The sequence below is a fragment of the Prorops nasuta genome, unplaced genomic scaffold, assembly GCF_024137725.1.
Source record: "Prorops nasuta isolate Cenicafe-Biocafe unplaced genomic scaffold, Cenicafe_Pnas_1.2 PNAS00022, whole genome shotgun sequence".
In the NCBI taxonomy this organism is placed as follows: domain Eukaryota; kingdom Metazoa; phylum Arthropoda; class Insecta; order Hymenoptera; family Bethylidae; genus Prorops; species Prorops nasuta.
The window spans coordinates 2,559,797-2,584,522 of NW_027116819.1; the positions used below are offsets into that span (position 1 = coordinate 2,559,797).

The 24,726-nt window shown below is 31.7% G+C and overlaps 3 protein-coding genes across 3 annotated transcripts; 2 read left to right on the forward strand and 1 right to left on the reverse strand.

The window, feature by feature from the left end:
• Positions 1–3,494: 3,494 nt before the first annotated feature.
• On the reverse strand, positions 3,495–5,867 carry LOC136781298 (putative nuclease HARBI1). The gene is made up of 5 exons (XM_066740150.1): positions 5,846–5,867; positions 4,790–5,030; positions 4,469–4,733; positions 3,614–4,077; positions 3,495–3,504 (listed from the first exon to the last, which is right to left on the reverse strand). The coding sequence occupies exons 1-5, from the start codon at positions 5,865–5,867 to the stop codon at positions 3,495–3,497; spliced, it is 1,002 nt and encodes a 333-aa protein (XP_066596247.1).
• A 421-nt stretch (positions 5,868–6,288) lies between these two features.
• On the forward strand, positions 6,289–9,163 carry LOC136781299 (putative nuclease HARBI1). Its single transcript, XM_066740151.1, has 3 exons — positions 6,289–6,524; positions 8,237–8,523; positions 8,613–9,163. Exons 1-3 carry the CDS (start codon positions 6,289–6,291, stop codon positions 9,161–9,163), a joined length of 1,074 nt encoding a protein of 357 aa, XP_066596248.1.
• Positions 9,164–22,311: 13,148 nt separating this feature from the next.
• Positions 22,312–23,787, forward strand: LOC136781300 (putative nuclease HARBI1). The gene is made up of 4 exons (XM_066740152.1): positions 22,312–22,535; positions 22,662–22,948; positions 23,043–23,508; positions 23,778–23,787. The coding sequence occupies exons 1-4, from the start codon at positions 22,312–22,314 to the stop codon at positions 23,785–23,787; spliced, it is 987 nt and encodes a 328-aa protein (XP_066596249.1).
• The last annotated feature ends 939 nt before the right edge of the window (positions 23,788–24,726 follow it).

A 24,726-nucleotide genomic window follows, 5' to 3' on the forward strand; every position in this document is an offset into this window, starting at 1 on the left:
TACCATTCCTTAAAATTATCAGTTTTATACAATACGCTATTCTTTGTACATACATGCTTATCATCACTAATGTCCTTAGAAACAAATTGTCCATTAAATACACAGTTTATCTTAACACTATTTACACTATCAAATACTTGGTTTACACGGGTGTACACAATTTCTTCTGCATCTAATAGAAAGCTGCGTGGTTCTATGTAACTACTATTTATCACCATACCACTACATATTCGGCTATTAAACGCTGATTCGAGCTCCTCCCAGATAAGTTCTCCCGCATTATGAGAACCAGAACCAAATTTAATGGAGCTTTTATCCTTTGATGCACGAAGCAGAAGGCACTTGATGTTCGCGATTTCAGCAAAATGTTTCTGTCGTGTACCCACTGATGCATTCCGATTATCGTTCCTCAGCTCCTGGATACGGTCACGACATTCACGTACCCATGTAGAGTACTCGTGCTCAGTTTTAATTAAGCTAAACTTTTTTCGAAGTTCGGTATACATTTTGAGAATGTAAAATTGATGCGAAAAATGGGAGAAGAGGAAGATTGATTCGAGTCCGATTATAGTGGAATGAGTGAAACATTTCATCCATGATACATCTTTTTATAATTCACATATTGAGATGAAATTTAATATACTTAGTCATCAATTGGTATGTGTGTGTGTGCGTGTATGTGTGTGTATGTAAAAATTAGTTTTAAAATAGAATTACTGTAGAAACTCGATATGCTTATTCTTCAATTTAAACACGTGTTAAAAATCGTTTCAAAAAGACTGTTGTAGGAATCTGCTTAAATAACTGAAACGTAATTTTATTTTGTTTCTTATTTATTGTACATTTCTCTTTCATACATACATTTCATAAAATAAACATTTTTCAATGCACATAAACCTTCATGATTCATGCACATAGAAAGATCCAACTTGTCTTTGCTGTCTTTCAATTTGAAATCTCCCCACTCGCATTCATCTGCATTACTTATTGTATAATCAGAGATACCACTAAGCCAATTCCTTTTTTCTAGTCCTTTCACGAATATCTCTTGTTGTTCTTCTTCATTTATCACATATTTCCTTATAACATCTTTATACCTATAATACGGTGAATAGCCATCTGTCCAATTTAAGCCGTGATGGTTATAATATAACCAGCTAGAAGTAAAAATAAAAATATTACAGTAAAAAGCTTCTGTTTTAATTAAACAATTTCACTTACTTTGCTTGTTTTATCTCTGCCTCATTTAACCAAGAATATGGAAATGGTGGTGAAAATAAAATGTGAAACACTTTTTTATCGCGCAAAACTGCAAACTCTTTCACTATAAAAGAATTATCTTTCAATCGAAACCCTTGAAAGTCCACGAATGTAGGAACCATCGTTTTGATTACGATCTTTCGAAAAATTTGTGTTAAACTGACGCGTCCCCTGGCCCCTATCCTCGGATTTATTTAACCGAGAAAACGGAACAGTACATTGCACCAAGTATGCTTTGAATCAATTGTGTGTTTGTGCATGCTATTATATATTAGTTCAAAAATTGCTGAGCTATGGAAAAAAGTAACATACTCAGCTACATTTAGGGTAAAGGGGGTTCAACGGGGTAGTAGCATGCTGCAAAGATTCAAGGTTACGCGAACAAAAAAAAACGCAGGGAGAATCTGTTTTACCATCTAGGAAATTGCTTTTACTAACTGAGACCTGACGTCAGAGGAGTGGGGGTGTGATGTCAAAATGCTGCAAGTATCCTCCCGCACCCCCGCAACCCTCTCGCCCATACTTGCTGCGAGCTCACGTGGAGCCTCCGATTTCCCCCACCACCACCGCTTAGCACTTCTTGGCTCCCCCCACTACCTCGCAATCAGGCTCAGCCGAGTGGACAGGAGTGGGGGGGGGGCCAGAACCGGCCTAGCATGTCTACTAAGATTTCCAGGAAAAAATATGCAAGTTTAAAGAGAGAAACATATTTAACAGGTAAGTAGTTAAATTTTCATTAATTAAATAACAAATTTATTTTCGTTTAGAAATAATTAAAATGAAAATTTGATTTAATGTTTCTGCAGGTGGTGGGTCTTGCAGTGTAAAGATGGATATAGTTTCTGAGAAAGTTCATGAAATTATAGGTACGTCAATGACTGGTATTAATTACGAACTAGATTCTGATTTAAATTCAATTGATCCGTTGTCAATAACTAATGAAACTGTCAATATGGATAGCCCAGATGACCCTGACGATCCTTGTAAACCTGTGTTTGAAGTAAGTAAAATGTCATGATTGTAATATATATTATCTTATTAAATTATGGACATAATTTTTGTATATTTATATTGCTGTTTTTACTTTAAAGTACTTAATTAATAATGAAGAAATCGAAACTTGGAATAACTGGAACCCTAGCCAATTACGAAAACCCCTAACTTCACCATTAGATAACGCTAGAAGTGGCACTGTATTGAAACAGTCAAACATCAGTGTAAATTTACGTACTAAAAAAGCAAAAAATAGCAAAGAAATTGAAAAAAATCTACTGTTGAGTAAATTGGAACTAACTAATATAATGAAAAAACATATGACTCAGAAAGCATTAATGGAGCAAAAAATGATGGAAGCTCAATTGAAGAGAGAAGAATTAAAAATTAAATTACTGGAATCTCAAATGAATAAGCAAGATAAACATCAAAATGGTCCAGTAAGAATAATTTACAATATATTAAATTTAAAGTCCTTTAGGCAAAATATTTATTTAATTATTAATTTATATATTTTAGTCGGAATATATTGAAAAAGATCTGAGACCTGCTAAGTTTGTACCAGAAGATTGTGACTCTATGGGCTCAACGTGAGCACATTCTTTCAGCATGAAGATTTTAATAGAATCCATAAGTTAAAAAATGTTAGTGTTTATAATATTTTATTATTTACTTTAAAAAGGTATAAACGAAGACTGAGGTTATAACAAGACTTTCTTTTATTAAAGATGTAAGGATAATTTCATTGATATTTTTAGTAAAAAATTTAATTATAGGCAGTTTAATTATTATTTATTCGCCTTAGAAGAAAAGTTTGTCTGAGTTGACTAAAACATTTCCTGTATTGAGAAATGTATAATCACAAATGAAAAAGAGATTATAATGTGTTATATTATAGTTTAAAAGTGTTTTCATATTAAATAAATAATTAAAATGTAGCAATTAGTAAAATCTTTCTCTTATAGTTTTGTTTATTTATAAAATATATTTCTGTTTTACTTGCTCTATAAATAAGAGAGATAATAAAACAAATTGTTAAACTTACAAAAAAGTTGTATACTATTCACGCTTTTATAAGTGAAATTATATATCGGATTAATGTTATCAATGTCATAAAAGTGTAAAAGAACATATACACAGTGTTGATTGTGAGAATAACATTTTTCCTGCAAATCCAATCCATTTGCACCCTGCAATCAAATTTCTGAGGATTTATTTGAGCTCTTTTCTCTTAATAGTTTTCATAATAGTCTGAAAATTAAAGAAAAATATTATATAAATTAACCATATAAAATGGAAAATCAAATAATATAAGGAAAATTTGAAATTTATCAAGATATATAAAGAAGAAGTATTTGACCTTTCAAAATAATTTGTAATAAGGTGTGCTCTTTCGTTGTCATGTAGGTCTTCATTTAAAACTCTATCAAAATTACAATATTCCTCAATGTTAATATCATTTGCTTCACTTGTTAATCTTGTTACATTATATAAAACCGCACATGCAGTTATTAATGGTAGAGTTTTTTGAGGTGTCCAGAATCGGGAACCAACTGTTAAAACAGGAAACATTCTTCCCATTACTCCGAAACATCTTTCGACCATACAACGAGTACGTATTTGTGATTCATTATATAACACCTCTGCTGGTGTCCGTGGATCTAGCAAAGGTGTTAATAAATAAGATAGGCATGGATACCCTGAATCTCCTAGTAAAACACCGTTACCAAATTCGTTGCTTTCAAATCTAGTTTTTATGCGAGAATTGTCAAATATGGTTGCATCGTGAGTTGCCCCAGGCCAGTGTGCAACTAAATCAAGAATCTGTAAATTTGAATTTACTATAGCTTGTACATTGATCGAAAAAAAACCTTTTCTATTTCTAAAAAGTTCACTATCTTGGCCACCTGAAAAAAAATATCTTATCAATATGTATATGTATTATGTATACATTAATTATGTTCACAGTATAAGTATATAGTCAAGACCCTTTATAATTCGTAATTGCAGATTTCAATTTTTCGTTAAGAAATATTCTTAAATTCCTATTAATATTTTTATTCAAAGAATTTATACAAAATATATGTTTATTACAGTCAATAAGATAAACGTCTTCTAGTATATGTCTACACGTTATTTAGGACTTTCTAAATAAATGAAGAATATAAATATATTTAGAATATCAACTTTTATTACCGTATAATTTCACTCTTACATGTACGCAATCTATTGCGCCAATGACACGAATAAACCCAGATACATTAAAATTTTGAATTTTATTCATTAGCATATCATTGTTAGTAGGGAATTTAATATATTCTTTGTGTAACTCAGCAATCGACAAAGAAACTTTGTGAATTATCCTTTGACCACTAGATTGGCTAATTCCACAAAAGTCTGCAATGCTTAATATAAATGATCCAGTTGCTGCAAACCGAAACATCATTAACAGCTGTATTATTGGTGAAATTGGATTATTCCTAAAAAGGTTCTCATTATTAATGATATGTATTATTTTAATTAAAGATTCGGTTACCTCTCTGAGTCATAGTGTAACTTATGAATAATTTTTTGTAAAATCATAATTACATTCTTTTTAGATAACCTAAATCTTAATTGAAATTCTTTATCATTATATATTTCAATGTAATTAAATCGTTTTCTAATTGTAGGTGATCTTCGATGCCTTATTTTAAGAACATTATCATCCTCGTCATTTTCATTGTCAAATAAATGCTGGATTACATAAAACTCAAAATCATCCATGCTGTTAAAATCTAAAATAAACCATAATATTGAGTGTTGTATATTCCTTTAAGTAGTTTCAAACAAAAACAATAAAATAAATAACGGTATACCTATTTTCAGTTATTGGGGAAAATATATTTTAACTAATCAAAGTTTAATCCTGCAAACTCTTCTGCCCAGTAATAAATGTTTAATTTTTCACAGTATTACATATATTATTCAGAAGATAATTCACTCTTTTAAGGCCAAACTTATAGAAGTCTGTAAATATGTATAACTGTGAAGAGATTGTCCATATAAAACACTTAAATGTTCAAAAATCATTGCAATATATGCAAAATTTTTAGCGTAAATTATTTAATTTGTATAATTTATTATAATGAATAAATTAAAATACCTGAAGTAATGTTCTTTCTCCAATTAAGAAGAAAGTATTGAAGTAACAATTTTTATATACTTAATATTTAACATAAATTAAAATTATTACTGAAATCATTAGCCAATATTAATTTATACCGGCTAACTTATTTTTATTTTGTAGGATGTGTGATACGTGACGGAGTTAGCAAAATGTACTATATGGCGCTGTCACCGAAAGGATTATCACACTTGAAGTTTTATTATGAGGTTAATTTTAATGGCTGCCAATCCATTTTTTTAGTTTGCATAGGTTGGTACTACTACTTAATTTGGGGTTAAGTTAACTACGCGTTGGTGAAAGTGGCCCTTAATCGTACAAGTCAGGCGTAATCAGTCGGCAGAACTTGTAGCGTAGCTACCTCGCAGAGCTACCAACTCAATTAAACCATTTTCAGATTTGTTGTTTATTATTTGGCTATCCTACTTTCCAAAGTAACACGGCCCATAGGGCCGTTGTAATTTGGAAATCTTCAGGGCTGGAAACCTTAGGCCGAATCCTACCAAGTCGGATTAAACCAAGCTGGATTAAGTAGTGTTGCCAACCCAATGAGAGTATAGGAAAGTTTTTATTGTGGAAGTTGGCAATAGTAAAAATTTAGGTAATTTTTATTTTGTGCATACTTCAGGAATCTCAGGCAGGAATGGCAGGATCTTAAGATTTAAATCGAAAGTGAAAAGAAATGACGTAAAATTCAAAACACAAAACAACATTCATTCTTTGTTAAATTCTAATTTTTAAGGTAACCTTAACTATATGCTTAATTATTATTGTACCCTTAATATTTTATGTTAATTATTTTAATATATTTGAATGTTTTTAATGACTTTACAGAAATAAACCTAAACATTTTGAACTTAAAAAAAGATATGAATAATATTGAAGAAAATGTTATAGAATGGCTATTCAATGATAGCTATTCTGATGAAGATTCAGATGATGTTAATCCAAATCTTCGACGCAGATCTAGAGTGTTTAGGGAAAGGGTCAATTATTATGAGATGCTGGATAATGCTGGCTTTGAATACAGATTTCGTTTATCCAAAGAAAATTTCGACATAGTGCTGCAAAAAATAAAGAACAAATTATATCATATCACAGAAAGGTATCTTTTTGTTAATAATAATTCATTTTAAATGATTTTTAAATATGAAGTACAGCATTATAATAATTTATTCAAAAATATTACATATAATGCAAAGAAGTTAAAAGAAAGATAGACCAATCAATTTTCCACCATGTAGTACATATATACAGGGTGTAACGAAACGACCGCCTTTTCTCGTAACTGGAGGTTCGGGGTGACAAACTGAGTCCACGTGTAAAATTTTGCTCGAATTATTCAAGGGGTTTAAAAGTTATTTACATTTTAAAATCACCCTTTTTCAGTCCTTTTCGAACGACTTTGACTGCACAATGGAAAGTGGAGAAAGTGAAAAAACAATTGATGAAAACCCCAATAGAATGTAAAAATTATCGATCGCGCGCGATAATACTTTTGCTATTTATTCCATTAATCTGTCTATCAGATCAATTTTAAGAATAGCAAAATCCTTTTCATTACATTTCCAATTCAATTCAGTACAGTTATCATTGACTGAATTTATGGAAAGAGCGAGAAGACGCAATGAAAAGGAAAGTATCAGAAACTAAGATGTCGCGCCAACGCATTGATAATTTAATAGGAAACGCATGAGGGCATTCTCTTTCTACAAACGAAGCTAAAGAGAATGATTCAAAATCAATACATTGATGATAGAGAAAATTAAACTTACCCATTTAATGTTCTCCAAGTTCTTTTACATCGAAGTTTTCGAAAAAGCTTCAAACTGGCTCTTCGATGATTTCCAGAAAGCACACTATCACTGTTTTTGCATTTAAGCACTCGTGAATTTAAACAAATTAGGTATTAACCTACGTTTCTTCAAAACACTGGTTAATTTGACTGTTTTGAACTGTTTGAAGTAGGCTGATTAAGAGTAGTCGAAACGAATTATTTATTATTTTTCCTCTCTGTATCTCTCTCTCTCTCTTTCTCTTCAGCATATTTCAAACAGTTCAAATGTGTCAAATTAACCGGTGTTTTGAAGAAACGTAGGTTAATACCAAATTTGCTTAAATTCGCGAGTTTTTAAATGCAAAATCAGTGATAGTGTGCTTTCTGGAAATCATCGAGGAGCCAGTTTAAAGCTTTCTTAAAACTTTGATGTAAAAGAACTTGGAGAACATTAAATGGGTAAGTTTAGTTTTCTCTATCATCAATGTATTGATTTTGAATCATTCTCTTTAGCTTCGTTAGTAGAAAGAGAATGCCCTCATGCGTTTCCTATTAAATTATCAGTACGTTCGCGCGACATCTTAGTTTCTGATACTTTCCTTTTCATTGCGTCTTCTCGCTCTTTCCATAAATTCAGTCAATGATAATTGTACTGAATTGAATTGGAAATGTAAAGAAAAGGATTTTGCTATTTTTAAAATTAATCTGATAGCCAGATTAATGGAACAAATAGCAAAAGTATTATCGCGCGCGATCGATAATTTTTACATTCTATTGGGGTTTTCATCAATTGTTTCTTCACTTTCTTCACTTTCCATTGTGCAATCAAAGTCGTTCGAAAAGGACCGAAAAAGGGTGATTTTTAAATGTAAATAACTTTTAATCCTCTTGAACGATTCGAACGAAATTTTACACGTGCACTCAGTTTGTCACACCGAACCTCCAGTTACGAGAAAAGGCGGTCGTTTCGTTACACCCTGTATATACGTCAATAAATTTATTACATATTAAATTGTTAATTCAAAATTTAAAATTTCTAGAAATGAAGCAATTTCACCAACAATCCAGCTTCAATTAACACTAAGGTTTTTAGCAACCGGATCTTTTTTAATTGTAGTAGCTGACTTTAGCGGAGTTAGCAAAAGCAGTGCTCAAATTATAGTTCCAAAAGTTTTAAATGCAATAGCTGCACTCCATGAAGATTTTATAAAGCTCCCTTTTGAGACTAATAGCATCTTAAGGACCCAAAATGAGAATTTTCAATTAGCTGGTTTCCCTAGGACTATAGGTGCTATTGACTGTATCCATGTCAGAATTCAATCTTACGGTAATAATTAAAACTTGATATCTTTTTTTTAGTTTTTATGTTAATTACGTATTAGAAGATTAAAATATGATATTTTCACTTAATTTCAGGTGGAGACCATAGTGAAATTTTTCGAAATAGAAAAGGGTCCTACTCAATTAATGTGCAAGCTATTGTAAATTCTAAATTAGAAATTTTAGATGTGGTTGCGCGTTGGCCGGGAGCCACACACGATGCAACTATTTTTGATAATTCTTGTATCAAAGTACGCTTTGAAAGTGGTGAATTTGGAAGTGGAGTTATCCTGGGAGATTCAGGCTATCCATGTTTGCCTTATTTGTTAACACCTCTCCACAACCCTAAAATACCAGCAGAAGTTTTATACAATGAAGCACACATTCGTACTCGCTCAATGGTGGAAAGATGTTTTGGTGTATTAGTTAGACGATTCCCGATCTTATCAATGGGATCCCGATTTTCGACACCTGAAAGGACCCTTCCAATGATAATAGCATGTGTTGTTTTGCACAACATTCATAGATTATCGATAGATGTAGAAAACTTTGATCAAGATGTCTTTGGTAACATTGATAGAGAAATAGAAAATATTTTGCACGTAGATGAGAAAGATTTTTTAATAAAAAATTATTTTCAACGGTAAATATCTTATTTTTTATGATTTTATAATCTATAAGTAATTATTGAAAAACAATTAAAGAAAAAAATGACCAGGTATGCGTTTGCTCATTAACGGGAATCCGTATACCGACATTACAGGGCGAAAATTATTTCGCATGCAGCGTCATCATTTGTTGGCAGATTGTAAAATTATTACAAGTGTTTGGAAATGCCTGAAGCTTATCTACTAAGTTACGTTAGGAAAATTAACAAAAAATGAAAAAAATTTTTTGTTTAAATAAATATATTAACATTATTGAGAAACAACAATTAAATCGCAAGTTTCCCCAACGTACTTTACTAGATAATGTTCTTACGTTTCCAAAAAGTCTACAAAAATGCAAATCCATTAAGAAATGACGATGATGCATGCAAAATAGTTTTCGCCCTGTAATGTCGGTATACGGGTTCCCGTTAATTGCAAGTACTGTGAATCTAGAAATTATGTCATATTTTTTAAAGAAACTCAGTACTTACACTCAGCTAATAAACGAATGAGGCCAAATAGTGTGTTCCTATAGTACACATGTACGAAATAATATATGTTTTTATTTTGTAGGCTTTTATAAGAGTACTATACATACTTAACATTTTATGTATAACTAAAAATTTAAACAGAAATGGAAAAAGGAGATAAAGATATAAATCTTTATCATTTGTATCATATAATTCTACATCTACAGAGATAGAGCATAAATTTGTTCTATTAATTTAATAGAAAGCATCCAGTATCTATAAAGTTATTCTTATCCATTCAAATAAAAATAATGAATTTTAATGAAAGTTTTGCTGCATATAATTGTATAAACTGTATTTAATATATACCGTAAGAAATAAATTATATTTTCTACTAATTTTATTATTTTAATAAACCACGATAAGGAATAATCAAATAGAAAAATAAATAGAAATGTTTAGATTAAGTATTACACATATTATAAGAACAGTTTTTAATTAGACAAACATATTTTAATTCTAAAATATTCTACTTTCATAGCCGTATTGAGGGCTAAAATTCTTGCGTAAGCTATTTCCATTAAAAATAATATAACAAACATTATTAAATATTTCACGTAACTCATGATAATAATTTCACTTATGAATTAATAATATAATTAACACTTCAATTACATTTATAACTAAAAGTGACAAAAAATCCTCTTTAGTCTTAAATCTTTCTGGATAAGTGTAGATGAGATTTAATTGTTTGTCATTTCCTCATGCAATTCTTGCTCAGGATCTACATATTGTCAATTATAAGGCTAAAACATAAAAATCAATGGTTAAATTAATATTAATTATAATTTCTTTCATTGCTAGAATAATTATTAACATTTACAGTCTTTGTTTGTTTTAATTCTTTCTCTATTTGTAATTCTAATAATTGCACATGCAGCTTTTCTTTCTCCAACTGAGTTTTTAAGATTTCTATTTCCAGTAATGCTTTTTCAGAGATGTGTTTATGCATTAAAACCGCTAGTTCTTCTTTGCTTTCAATTAAACTTTGTTGTATATCATTATAGTCCCTTTTCTTCTGTTTTTGCAATTTGCCACTTTTATCAGGATCATTTGTCGAAAGTGCTGATTTTCTCCTAATAATATTGGAAAGATGTGTATTCAGAGGTTTTTTTAATTTTTTAGGATTCCATTTGGCCCAATTATCAATATTTCCATTTTCAAGTAAATACTGCAATATATAAAGAAAATTTAAAAATTTAAATAGCGCAAATTAACATTAAATTGTAATTATTAATTTTTCATGATCGTGTTTTGAGATTAAAGTATATGAGTTGCATCTGCACAAAACAAATTCATACACAGTGAACCTTGAACATTTTTCAGAATATAGTATACAATTGTTAAAATATATCTCTACAGTATGAATTACAGAATTGATTGAATCATTCATTAAAAATGTACTTAAAGAATAGATTACGTTAATGTTATATATTAACCTCAACCACGTAATAAATTTTACCCCAAACGAATTATACATTGTAAAATATGCTGGATACTGAACTGTAAAGACTGCATCGTCAGGATCAATGCCTGGCTCATCAGGATCAATGTTTAGCTCATCACGGTCAATGATTTTATCATGAGGAATAATGTCTGGGTCAAGAGGTTGAATGATTGGATCATCAGGATTAACTTCAGAATTCTCAAGCCCTCTGTAGCCAACATTACGGAACGAAAAACGAGAGAGAATTGTCCAGCGCTATTTTTCAACCGAATTCAATATTTTTGGGCTTGTTGGAATCGTTAGGACTCGCCTTTCGTCATAAATAAAGCCGTATTTTCTAAAAAACGTAAAAAAATAAAATTGTTTAAAAATTCGCATTAATAATATTTAAACGCAAAACAAATCGAAAAATCGGGCTTCTTTATGACGAGGTGCCAGACCTAACGACTCCAACAAGCCCAAAAACATTGAAATCGGTTGAGAAATAGAGCCGTACCATTGTTCCGCGTTTCTGAGGTGGACGAAAACCAAAAATTTTTAGGAAGGCAGCTAGGCTTCCGCCCCTCTCGCGGCTCACGCTAACGTGTTCCCCCACTCCAGCATCGAAACTTACTGCGAAACTTTCCTCATATTTACGCTATTCCCCTATCTGTAGCTATACACATATAAATATCGCTAAAATAATGTTGAGAACATTTCATTTCGCCGATATAATGAAATTGCTAAAAATGCAATTATCATTTTGAAATAAAATTGTAGAAAAGTAGATTTCGTAATGCTTGAAATATAGGGCATACGGCGAAACGCGGGACAATGGTACAGTCGTATTTTTCAACAGAATTTGATGAAACTAGTAATAATTAAAGCCATTCTTCATGTAGATTGTCCTAAAGAGCTCGCATTTTCGATAAAGCTTATAGTTTTTCAGCTATGAACGTTTGAAGTTGCACGGCGCACAAATACATATTTCTTCTCTCGCGTAGATCAGCTGTTGCGCACGTCCATCTTCAATCGCTCATAACTGGAAAACTATAAGCTTTATCGAAAATGCGAGCTCTTTAGGACAATCTACATGAAGAACGGCTTTAGTTATGACTAGTCTCATCAAATTCTATTAAGAAATACGCCTGTACCATTGTCCCGCGTTTTGCCGTAATTTCAGGTCTTCAAGCGTCACTGACTCGTTCATTCTGCTATTTATTTCGGAACAAATAAAAGTACGATTGCACATTGAGAAATTACATTAGAAGCTCTCGATAATGTACATGCTGCTATGAGTATTTCTTAATCTTATGAAGCTTGTCGTAGAAGGTGCAATGCAATAAATTTAGAAGGGCAATTTCGCGATTGAAAATAAGACCCACGTACATACATACTAAACGCTAGGTGTGTTTGTTTACAGTACACGCCACGAGTCACTAACACAGTCACACCCGTATGTATGTAGGCCTACTATGCTGGTTTACATACGCTGGACAAGGCAACAAGCTGTAGAGGGGAAAGGGGATGCCAACTTTATTTACTCCGAGTACGCATCTTGTTACAGTTTGCATTATAATGACCAAAAGAAGCGTTGCAAAATTATGAAAATATCATAAAAGCGTCTCCCCTTTTCACGCTCTATTCATTGATGCTACCCAAGTTGTTGGTGCATTTTTACTTTGCTCGGAATAAATAGCAGAATGAACGAGTCAGTGACGCTTGAAGACCTGAAATTCTGGCAAAACGCGGGACAATGGTACAGGCGTATTTCTCAATAGAATTTGATGAGACTAGTCATAACTAAAGCCGTTCTTCATGTAGATTGTCCTAAAGAGCTCGCATTTTCGATAAAGGCTATAGTTTTCAAGTTATGAATGATTGAAGATGGACGTGCGCAACAGCTGATCTACGCGAGAGAAGAAATATGTATTTGTGCGCCGTGCAACTTCAAACGTTCATAGCTGAAAAACTATAAGCTTTATCGAAAATGCGAGCTCTTTAGGACAATCTATATGAAGACTGGCTTTAATTATTACTAGTCTCATCAAATTCTGTTGAAAAATACAACTGTACCGTTGTCCCGCGTTTCGCCGTATGCCCTATATTTCAAGCATTACGAAATCTACTTTTCTACAATTTTATTTCAAAATGATAATTGCATTTTGACCAATTTCATTATATCGGCGAAATGAAATGTTCTCAACATTATTTTAGCGTTATTTATATGTGTATAGCTACAGATAGGGGAATAGCGTAAATATGAGGAAAGCTTCGCAGTAAGTTTCGATGCTGGAGTGGGGGAACACGTTAGCGTGAGCCGCGAGAGGGGCGGAAGCCTAGCTGCCTTCCTAAAAATTTTTGGTTTTCGTCCACCTCAGAAACGCGGGACAATGGTACGGCTCTATTTCTCAACCGATTTCAATGTTTTTGGGCTTGTTGGAGTCGTTAGGTCTGGCACCTCGTCATAAAGAAGCCCGATTTTTCGATTTGTTTTGCGTTTAAATGTTATTAATGCGAATTTTTAAACATTTTCATTTTTTTACGTTTTTTAGAAAATACGGCTTTATTTATGACGAAAGGCGAGTCCTAACGATTCCAACAAGCCCAAAAACATTGAAATCGGTTGAAAAATAGCGCTGGACAATTCTCCCTCGTTTTTCTTTCCGTAATATTGGCTACAGAGGGCTTGAGGGATCCCGTTAATGATAATTGTGTCGGAATTAATGATTGGATCATTATTGTTTTGGTCACTAATGTGTGGATGTACATTTTCATTACCTTCATTTTCTCTGTTATTAAAATAAACCTCAGGATGTAAATTATCTTTGTCATATGGATTATATAATCCATCAATGTGGTTTCCAATAATTTCATGAACTTTGTCCATTAATATATTAGGTTTCACCTTGTTAATTCCACCACCTAGAATTTACATTTATAGGCAATTATTAAGAATATAACAATTATTATATTTTTACTAAAAAGGTACCTGTTAAATAAGTTTCTCGCTTTAATTTTGCATAGTGCTTTCTGCATTGCATTTTTAAATTTTTATATAATAATTTAAGAGAACTTTGTACACGATAACCACATGTAATCCCATTATTGTACTCATCTGTAACCTGCTTTCATGCTTTTTCCTTCTCTATCATATCAATACAATTGGTTTCTTTATTTTATATTACATGTGAAAACTTTTTTATTATATCCAGAAAATAAATTCTTTCTTCATGTGTAAAATTTCCACATATCTTAATATTGTTCATTTTTCAAAGCTCTACTGAAAACACTACAATATATTTTATAATAATTAACGTAAACCATTAAGGTTACAATAACAATTAAACGTATGGTTAAGTTACCTTAAAAATTAGAATTTAACAAAGAATGAATGTTGTTTTGTGTTTTGAATTTTACGTCATTTCTTTTCACTTTCGATTTAAATCTTAAGATCCTGCCATTCCTGCCTGAGATTCCTGAAGTATGCACAAAATAAAAATTATCTAAATTTTTACTATTGCCAACTTCCAGAATAAAAACTTTCCTATACTCTCTTCGGGTTGGCAACACTACTTAATCCAGCTTGGTTTAATCCGACTTGGTAGGATTCGGCCTTAGAATTTGAAAACAAAACAGCATTTATTATGTCCGGGAGCTTGAAATGAAGACACTCTGAAGTAAAACTAGATAAATCAAATAACAATTTATCATTTTCGCATGGAATTACCGTCTACCTAGAATGATTACTGCTTTTTTGTCTTCAAATTCTAAGGTTTTCAGCCCTGAATTTTTCCAAATTACAACGGCCCATAGGGCCGTTGTAACCAAGCAATTCAGGCAAGCCTCATGTACAACATAGCGAGTAAAAATCTGAACGCGGAAATTTGGGTTGGCAGCAGTGATTGAAAAGCCAGATGACGTCATTTTTTGTAGAATCAGATTTTTGCCAAATGGTTAGTATACACGAGACTTTTGACAGGTTCAAGGATGTAGCGAGTTTATTGGTGGCTGTAACGTCCGGAGTTGCACGATTATTAAATTTAACACGATGCTCAATTACAATTTCATATCATTGCTGAGCCTCTAGGTAGCGTTATTATTCTTTTAAATAAGGCGTCGTAGGTAAAGAAAAATAAAACCCTGGGCGTACAAAATGAGAAGGAAAAGTGAAATTCAAAATTGGAAACAATATAATTCAAATATTACCTGGTGATGAACAACAATAATAAAAAAACAATGAAGAAGGTAGAAGGGAGACTCTCCTGTTGCTGCTTCTCGGACTACGGTCGTCGTCGCCGTAGGGAACCAGGGATGATTGTGTGAGTGTTTGGTGAAGAGAAAAGTGTGCACTGAGTCAATTAGCGAGAAAAATTTTAATTTGATAATGATTTCGCTTGGTTACACACACAAAAAAAAATATAAAAAAAAATTGTTCGTTTGTATTTTAACAAAATTATAACGCGAAGCTTTGTCTCACTTTCTAGGTTCGAAACTTATGCAAATTCTTGAATTTTACTTAATCAAAGACGTACGAGATGAGTGAAAGTAATTTAGAAAAAAAATATGAGTCTAACTTGAAAATGAATGAAAGAATGCATGCGGCGCCCATCCGCTCCGCTCTTAAATAATTAGCTGGGGGGAGGACGTCGCGTCGCCTTCAGCCAATCAGAAGGCGCTACTGCCTAAGCTTGGGTACGCTAGAGGATGAGACAAAGGGTGCTGAGCTTGCACCTTTGTATACAATCGTTTACTTATAACTAAACGCAATTATTAAATAATATTAATCAATTTTAAGATTAATACGGCATTAGCCGTCGCATAAGCAAAAATGTGTCCTAAACCGGACGCGAGAGAAAAGTAATAATATAAAAAGGAAAAAGGAGGAAAATCGTGAGAGGAAAACGATCACCGTTTTAGGGTTAAAAAACCCATAACAATTAAATTGTTAAACGGTTGACCGCTTCCAAGGGCAAGTTATATAAAAAAAATAGTATGCACGTGGCTACCTGTGGTTCGATATCCCGTTACTCATGGAACCTGATATCTAATGTTTCTTATTCCTATGGTTGGACTTATATAAACGGTGGCCCGAATGGTTACGGAGAAGAAAAAAAAACGTTAAAATAGTTAAGCGTGAAGAAAAAATGCCCGAATGGTTACGGAGGAAAAACGCTTAATATTGTATCGCAATTATGTTCCCCATGGTTTATTGGGGTTAGGAAAATCGAAATTCCAATATCTATCTTCGTAGATAATGGAATTTACAAAGGTTCGATTGTTTTCTTTTCGCTGAAGGGTTTCTCTATGCAAATAAAAAGCATGCTTGCAGCAAAGGCATGTGTTAAGTGGGGCAATGAAAAGCAATGATCTATGGCAGATGTTACAAAAGATGTGGTTAACATCTTTTGCAGCTCTAAGACGGTGTTGGCGAATTGTTGCTAGGATACTTCGTTTGTTGTCCGGAAGGGCGGCCTCGCAATAGGCACAGATCCTTTGGGCTGGATTGGTCCTAACATATTTGTATAATAACCGCTCACAAACGAAAAGTTCCTTTGGGGCCATGCTGATAATGAAACGGATTTGATGGTTAAAATTTGGACACAGGATGTATTAAAGATAGAATAGAAGAGGCATAAGGCAGTAAGCGTGAGATCCGCTGACTAGCGTCTGAGAGGAACCTTTATCGCGAGTAACGTGACTAACGGTGGGGTTCCAGGAAAACAAATAAAGAGAGAGAAAGAGAAGAAAAAGAAAAGAACAAAATTAGTATTTGTTAAATAAGTTAATCCAAAGAAGGGGGAAAATAATGGGAATTGAAAATGAATAAAGGAAAATTGTTTAACAATCGAGTTAAGAAGGGGAAAAATATGGAAAATTGAAAGTGAATAAAGGAAAGATTGTTTAACAATCGAGTTAAGAAATTCCTTTCTAAGAGGGGGAAAAATATGGAGAATTGAAAATGAGGAAGATTTTAGACATTTAGGAAATGAATCTAATTTGCTGCTTGCAATCTTTTATTCCCGACTAAAGGAAAGCGCTAGCATTTTAAATGACCAAAACAGTAAAAGAAAGATTACCCAACAGAGAAAGAAGAGAAAAACGATGAGAAAGATTATTTAACAATCGAGTTAATTAATTCTTTTCAGAGAAAAGGGGAAAAATATGGAGAATTGGGTCCGCACTGCGCGATGGTAAGACGATCGCTGGCGCGTTTTGGAAATATGAAGCATTCTTAAATATAAATAAGACATTTATTCCTAATCGCAAGGGAGATGATAAATGGAAACATTTTAAAATATAAATAAGACATTTACTCTTAAACGCAAGGAAGATAATAAATGAACCGAAATGTTCATGAAACAACTTCAAGGGATGCTAACGATCGGTCTGAACAAAATAATGAAAGTATCGGAACAATGTTTCATTTACTCTAGAGTAACAAATCTATTTAAAAGGGAAAAAAAATTTTGGGAAACGCTTAAGAATTTAGAATTATCGGCCTGGACGTTACATGGCCTTTTTGGTTTCTAATTGAAGACCTAAACAGTAAAATATTCATTATTGGTTTCAATATATAATTTTTATATCTAATACGACTACTACGCTGTACTTTTCCTTTTCTAAGTTTTTGGCCGATACTTATGACTGACGTAATACCATTGTTGGAGGAAGAAGACTTTTTTTCCAAAAGTAAACAAAGATTGAAGTATAAAACAACATAATTCACGCCTTTCATGTGAAATAGGTTTCGATAAACGTTGAAATAAAAAGAAGTCTTCGCCTTTTGTATAATCGTTGGATAATAAATTATTATCAAAAAAATACATGAATCAACTGACTCGCTTCAAAGGCGTTCATTGGCGATATAAGATTCATTATATGGCTCTTATTAAATTAGTCATTATTGCTTTAACTTTAATATGTTCTCTCAATTTCGTTTACACCAATAAATCTTCATGAAACCAGGAAACGATACCTTTATGTAATTTTGGCGCCATAGAATTATAAATATTCATATTAATTAAATGATAATTTTAAATTATAAAACAACTTTAATAGTTTAATAAAATTCACTTTCAACAAATTAAACTTTTTTTCATTTATCATACCAGTTCAAAATTAATTATAAAGCACTCCCCTATATAATTCTTATACAAAACCGGCAATTTCCATTTATTTTACATGCTAACATAACAATATCTACAGTTTGAATTTAATTGAAAATACAAAAAGTCAAGGTTTAATTTATTTTATTCAGTAATAACATTTCATTACATTCTGTCAGCTACAAATCGTAGTTATAATTGTTAAATATATTCACCATTTGTTAACACAGACGACACAGGCTTTGCATTTAGCATTGTAAAAAGATAATAATGTAAACAAATGGACCTGTCAAAAGTCTCGTGTACTAACCATTTGGCAAAAATCTGATTCTACAAAAAACAACGTTCACGGGGTTTACGATCACTGCTGCCAACCCAAAATTCCGCGTTCAGATTTTTGTCCGCCATGTTGTATGTACATGAGGCTTGCCTGAATTGCTTGGTTACAACGGCCCATAGGGGCTTACGGCTTTGTGTGTTTGCCCTCCCTGTTCAACTGTTTCTGTGGAAAAAATAGTCATCTGGCAGCGTTGCCAAGTCCGCCATGTTGGAAGATACTACGCTGTATAGTTTGTTGGCGAGAATTGAATATACCACGCAAAATGTATAGTAAGTGTGATTCACAGAGAAGAAACGAAGTATAGTGTTTTAGGTATAATAAGCTCTCAGTGCTTTCGGACGTGTTTTGGCCATTAATCTTGCGTCGCGACGAGGTGTAGTTAGAATCAGAGGGGCGAGGGGATTTCTAGGGAGATTGTACGTAGCTGTCAAATGGTGCGATTAACCCTCAATTTTGTATCATCAACAAAAATAATATTTTCGGAAAACGTTGTGGAAAAGAAGGAAGGATTTTAATAAATAACAGAGAAGACAAAATATATCAGATGAGTATAAATTAATAAAAAAAATGAAAATTATTGTGAATTTTTAAGAAAATATACTTTGTGGTTATTTTATTTTTGTTACAGTTGAAATCCGGTTATGACGACTTTCAATTAAGGAAAAAAGTAATTACAGACCAATAAATGAAAAAGTATTAATACATTAAGCATTTCTGTACGGCCCAGTCATTTCAATAATTGTGACTTAATGTTATAATAGTGAATGTGTAAGCGATTAGTGCATATACAACAAACTCTTATTGTTAATTTAATAATCTTGTATGACAATGTTTTAATTGCTATTATTTTAAATTAAAGCTAGTTTAATTAACATATTTTTATTTCATCCCTTTCTCAAAATTCTAAACACACATGGTAATTACCTATTCTTTTAGTAGTCATATATTCGTTAAATTACATACAAAATTACAACTGTTTTATATTTGTAAAGCATAGCTGTTTGTTGCAATGATTTTTATTATTCAATGTGAGACAAATCGCATTTTGTTTAGGCAAATGTCTTATTTATCCGCTACATCCTTCCATATCTTATGTAACATTTATTTGCCTTGTTAGTTCTTTCTTTTAGTTTTCAAAATATACGATTAATTTTTTGCTATTTTTATATACACTCAGATATAGCTATTCTATTGACTAATTAATCTTATAAATGTCAAGATGATTGGAAAACCATTGTTCTATTAAAGTTGAAGAATGGACACTTGAATTATTTTACTTATAATGTTTGGCATCTCTTCCATAGGATATCTTCTCTTTAAATTTGAGAGGATGTTGTTCTCCAATACATTTAAGGATACTGCTGAATTTATCTTGCTTTTAGCTTCAAATAATTCACATTTGGATATCCTTCCTCAATATTGTTATGTACATAGAATAAACATACATAACTCATTGCTACAATAAGCATTATATAATTAATATAATTGATATAATTAATATTATTTTCATTTGAAGACATAATTAATAAATCTAAATTTATCATAGTTATACTAAAATACCAATAGCCTCATTGTAAAGAAGAAATACTCCTAATAGCGATAAATTCCTGAGTGTAATACGAAGCGCCAGACGCAGTTCGTTCACACTGTCGCCAAGGCTAAGTCCCGACACGTGGCAAATGCACTTCGACGGCAGTCAAATGTTCTAGAACAATGACGCATTTGACCATTGGGACCCGCAAATGTTACCATATAAGGTAATGTTTGACGCTGCACTTTGAGGGTAAGAGCCCCAAACATGCAGCCCCAAAAATCAGTTCGAGTCAAAAGCTAGAAGGAACAAGTCGAATCTCCTAGGACCTTCAGTCCTCTTATCTCTTAATTTTATCCAGGCAATCCTTTGCTCTTAAAACTATAATTATCTAGCTCATAGCTCTGGTTATCAACTTGTATAAAGAAGAAACATTGTAAATCAAAAATCAATAAACCTTATTATACAAAAGAATTTCAAGTTTGTCGTGAATCAGCGATTGAACCACAACAATATATAATACATATTTTGTTAGTCCTATTTGTTTGTGAAATTTATCTGTTCTAAAACCTTAATTAATCCAGTTACTAGATATATAATATATCATTTTCAAAGAATTGATATCTATCTATCAATCTTAACAATATCATAATAGATGTAATGAAATATGTATTCTATATTCATAATAGATATCCATGCGTGTAGTTGGAAAACTATTTAAAGCTGAAAACAAGATGAACTCAGCAGTATACATATACCTTTTAAAGAACTTTATCTTCACAAATATTATCAGAACATATCTCGCAGAAAAGTTGCCAAATTTTAATAGCATCATTCAAATGTCCATTTTACAAATTAAACAAGATAATGGTTTAACAATCATTTCAACAATTACAAAAATAATTGCAGATCAGCAGTATTATTAGATCTGTGTGTATGTATAAATGATTAGAAAATTAATGTTATATGATATAGACTGGAAGAAAATAGTGCAACGGAGCCAAATAAATGTCGCATAAGATATGGAAGGTTGTGGCAGATAAATAAGACATTTGCCTAAACAAAATGCGATTTGTCTCACATTGAATAATAAAAATCATTGCAACAAACAGCTATGCTTTACAAATATAAAACAGTTGTAATTTTGTATGTAATTTAACGAATATATGACTACTACAAGAATAGGTAATTACCATGTGTTTAGAATTTTGAGAAAGGGATGAAATAAAAATATGTTAATTAAACTAGCTTTAATTTAAAATAATAGCAATTAAAACATTGTCATACAAGATTATTAAATTTACAATAAGAGTTTGTTGTATATGCACTAATCGCTTACACATTCACTATTATAACATTAAGTCACAATTATTGAAATGACTGGGCCGTACAGAAATGCTTAATGTATTAATACTTTTTCATTTATTGGTCTGTAATTACTTTTTTCCTTAATTGAAAGTCGTCATAACCGGATTTCAACTGTAACAAAAATAAAATAACCACAAAGTATATTTTCTTAAAAATTCACAATAATTTTCATTTTTTTTATTAATTTATACTCATCTGATATATTTTGTCTTATCTGTTATTTATTAAAATCCTTCCTTCTTTTCCACAATCGTTTTCCGAAAATATTATTTTTGTTGATGATATAAAATTGAGGGTTAATCGCGCCATTTGACAGCTACGGACAAACTCCCTAGAAATCCCCTCGCCCCTCTGATTCTAACTTCCCCTCGCCAAGACTCAAGATTAAAGGCCAAAACCTAGTATCCCGCAAGGACAGAAACTGTAGCGTAGGATCCCGCAGTGAACAGAAACTATAGCGTAGGATCCCGCAGGGAACAGAAACTGTAGCGTAGTATCCTACTAAGGGTGAGTCCGACTAAAACCTATAAGGTAAGTTTTTACCATGTAGGATTGCCACCTTAAGCATAAATTTGAAAACTTCAAAACCGACAGTTGGCATTAGATCACGTGGGTGAGATTTAACAAGTTTGTTCCTTCCGTTTCTCAAGTTTTTGTGGTTCAATCAGTTTCGTAGCGGCTTTTAAATCAGCGGTAACCTAGGGGCGTTCATCAAAATAAAATATATTTATAATTAATATTTTAATACCGTAAGTATGGGTTTTATGATTATGTCATAAAATTTGTTTTACTCTTTACCATATATATCTAATTTAATTAACTAAAACAATTAAATTACAGAATGGATGCAAGTATTCTAGCATATATATTGAATGATGACAGTGACGATGAATTTGATAATATTCATCAATTGCCACATCGAAGACCTAGAATAATAAGAAAGAGGATTAATTGGTACTACATATATGATAACATCGATTTTCAACGCAGGTTCCGGCTATTGAAGCATCATGTCCTGATGGTTTTGGAAAGAATAGAACGAAAAATCAGTTATCGCACAAAAAAGTAAATTAAGTGAAACGTTTGATTAAATATATTGATAAAACTTTGTTTCTTCGATTAAATAAATTTTATCGTTACTACAGATTATATCTTATTTATGGAAGTTGTCAGACGTTTTTATATTTTCAGTAATGAACCAATTCCACCATTAATACAAATCTTAGTTACATTGCGATTTGTGGCCACTGGTTCGTTTTTTATATGTGTAGCTGATTTTTGTGGAATTAGTAAGCAGAGTGCCCAAAGCATTGTTCATAAAGTATTAATAGCAATTGCAGAGGAAAGTAAAGATTTTATAAAATTTCCATGTGAAACAAATGATTTATTAAGAATGCAATTAGAAAACTTTAACCTCTCTGGATTTATACGAGTAATAGGAGCGATAGATTGTTTTCATGTTAGAATTCGTTCTTATGGTGAGAGAAATACCTGTTTATATATTTTTCTTTATATTATAAATGGAATAAGTCTATTATATGCTTAATCGATACTTTATTTATTTTATTGAAGGTGGAGAAGATGCAGAGATTTACAGAAATAGGAAGGGTTTCTTCTCTATCAACGTACAAGCAATTGTGAATAGTAGACTTGAATTATTAGATCTTGTTGCTCGTTGGCCAGGATCTACGCATGATGTCACAATATTTGACAATTCCAGAATAAAATCCCGGTTTGAAAGTGGAGAATTTGAAAACGGCCTATTATTGGGTGATTCTGGATATGCTTGTATGCCTTACCTACTAACACCATTACAGAATGTAAACACGCCATCTGAAATATTATACAACGAGTCACAGATAAGAACGCGTACAATGGTTGAGAGATGTTTTGGAATACTGGGTAAAATGTTTCCAATACTAACTACTGGGTCTCGTTTCTGGACTCCAACAAGAACTATGACATTAATAACTGCTTGTGGGGTTCTTTATAATATTTCAAGATTATCTACCACAAGAGACGTTATAAGTAATGAAAGGTATAACAGTATCATTAATGACTTAGATCAAAACCTACACAGAAACGAACGAGAGTATTTGATTGAAAATTATTTTCAAAAGTAAGTATAAATTCGTGTTAGTTCTCTATAGTACTCGAAATGATATGGAATCTGAGAATGCTCAACTAACATGAATCTCCTATGCTTCGCTGTTAGAAAGAAAACATTTAATAGTTGATTTTTGTCTCATTATTTAAATATTATAACATAAGCACAAAGATATATAATTAATCTTATTTCGTTTGTAGGCTTTTATGAAAGATCACTGGCTACTTTTTGGAGATTTTAGATTGCCTTCATATATACATGAAGAAAGATATATTAAAAAGAAGTATACAAAGGCAAAGCCCATGCTGATTAAATATATAACGATCCAGGGTACTTTACAAATGAAAAGTAAATTAGATGAATACACTATATTCTTAATTATTTAAGAGCAGATAATAAAAATACTAATATAACAGGAACCAAGTTTTTTATTGCTTTGATTCTTTAAATTTTTCTATGCATTTAGTATTTAAAATAGAAAAAAGTTAATATGATATATATGAATGAAAAGAATGAATATGATTATGACAGCATTTTACTTAGATTAATCAATTATATTAATAAATTTTAAACCTAATTAAATCTTATTATGAACTTTTATATAATTTGAAAAAAGTGGTTCTGTATAAAATTAAGAAATAAAAGCAAAATATACGTTTGAAGTATTGCATAGATATTCATGCTTAAATAAAAATATTCATGTTGTATATAAAAACAAGAAACAAGAATAAAAATATAACTTTAGTTATAACAAACACTAAGTCTCACTATACCAATTAAGAATTAAATTATTTTATATTGAAATCAGAAGATGAATCGGAATTGAATTTCGTGTCTTCATCACTATTGTTATTGTTAACATCACTAACTTCTTTTAATTTATATTGGAGCAATTTTATTTTTAGTTTTTCTTTCTCCAACTGTTTTTGTAATATGTTCATTTCTATCTTATATTTACACGTCAATTGGTCTTTTATTAACTCCGTCAGCTCATATTTGCTTTTTGCCAAAACCTCTTGCATATCCCCTATGTCTCTTTTATAAAGGCCAATTGAATTATTTTTTGACGAAGATGCTGTAGGTTGTTTCACATCATAAAGTGGATGGCTAATAGATTTCTTCAATTTTTTGGGGTTCCACTTCTCCCAT

What these genes read in the sequence shown, in the direction of transcription:
- LOC136781298 (XM_066740150.1), bottom strand. Translation starts at nt 5,867, where the DNA reads ATGGGCCGTGTTACTTTGGAAA. An exon ending in GGGCCGTGTTACTTTGGAAA is followed by an intron (nt 5,031 to 5,845) that starts GTAGGATAGCCA and finishes GGTTTATTTTAG; the next exon opens with ATTTTAACAGCATGGATGAT. An exon ending in TTACACTATGACTCAGAGAG is followed by an intron (nt 4,734 to 4,789) that starts GTAACCGAATCT and finishes GAACCTTTTTAG; the next exon opens with GAATAATCCAATTTCACCAA.
- LOC136781299 (XM_066740151.1), top strand. Translation starts at nt 6,289, where the DNA reads ATGAATAATATTGAAGAAAATGTTATAGAATGGCTATTCAATGATAGC. An exon ending in TTATATCATATCACAGAAAG is followed by an intron (nt 6,525 to 8,236) that starts GTATCTTTTTGT and finishes TAAAATTTCTAG; the next exon opens with AAATGAAGCAATTTCACCAA. An exon ending in TGTCAGAATTCAATCTTACG is followed by an intron (nt 8,524 to 8,612) that starts GTAATAATTAAA and finishes ACTTAATTTCAG; the next exon opens with GTGGAGACCATAGTGAAATT.
- LOC136781300 (XM_066740152.1), top strand. Translation starts at nt 22,312, where the DNA reads ATGGATGCAAGTATTCTAGCATATATATTGAATGATGACAGTGACGAT. An exon ending in ATCAGTTATCGCACAAAAAA is followed by an intron (nt 22,536 to 22,661) that starts GTAAATTAAGTG and finishes TTATATTTTCAG; the next exon opens with TAATGAACCAATTCCACCAT. An exon ending in TGTTAGAATTCGTTCTTATG is followed by an intron (nt 22,949 to 23,042) that starts GTGAGAGAAATA and finishes ATTTTATTGAAG; the next exon opens with GTGGAGAAGATGCAGAGATT.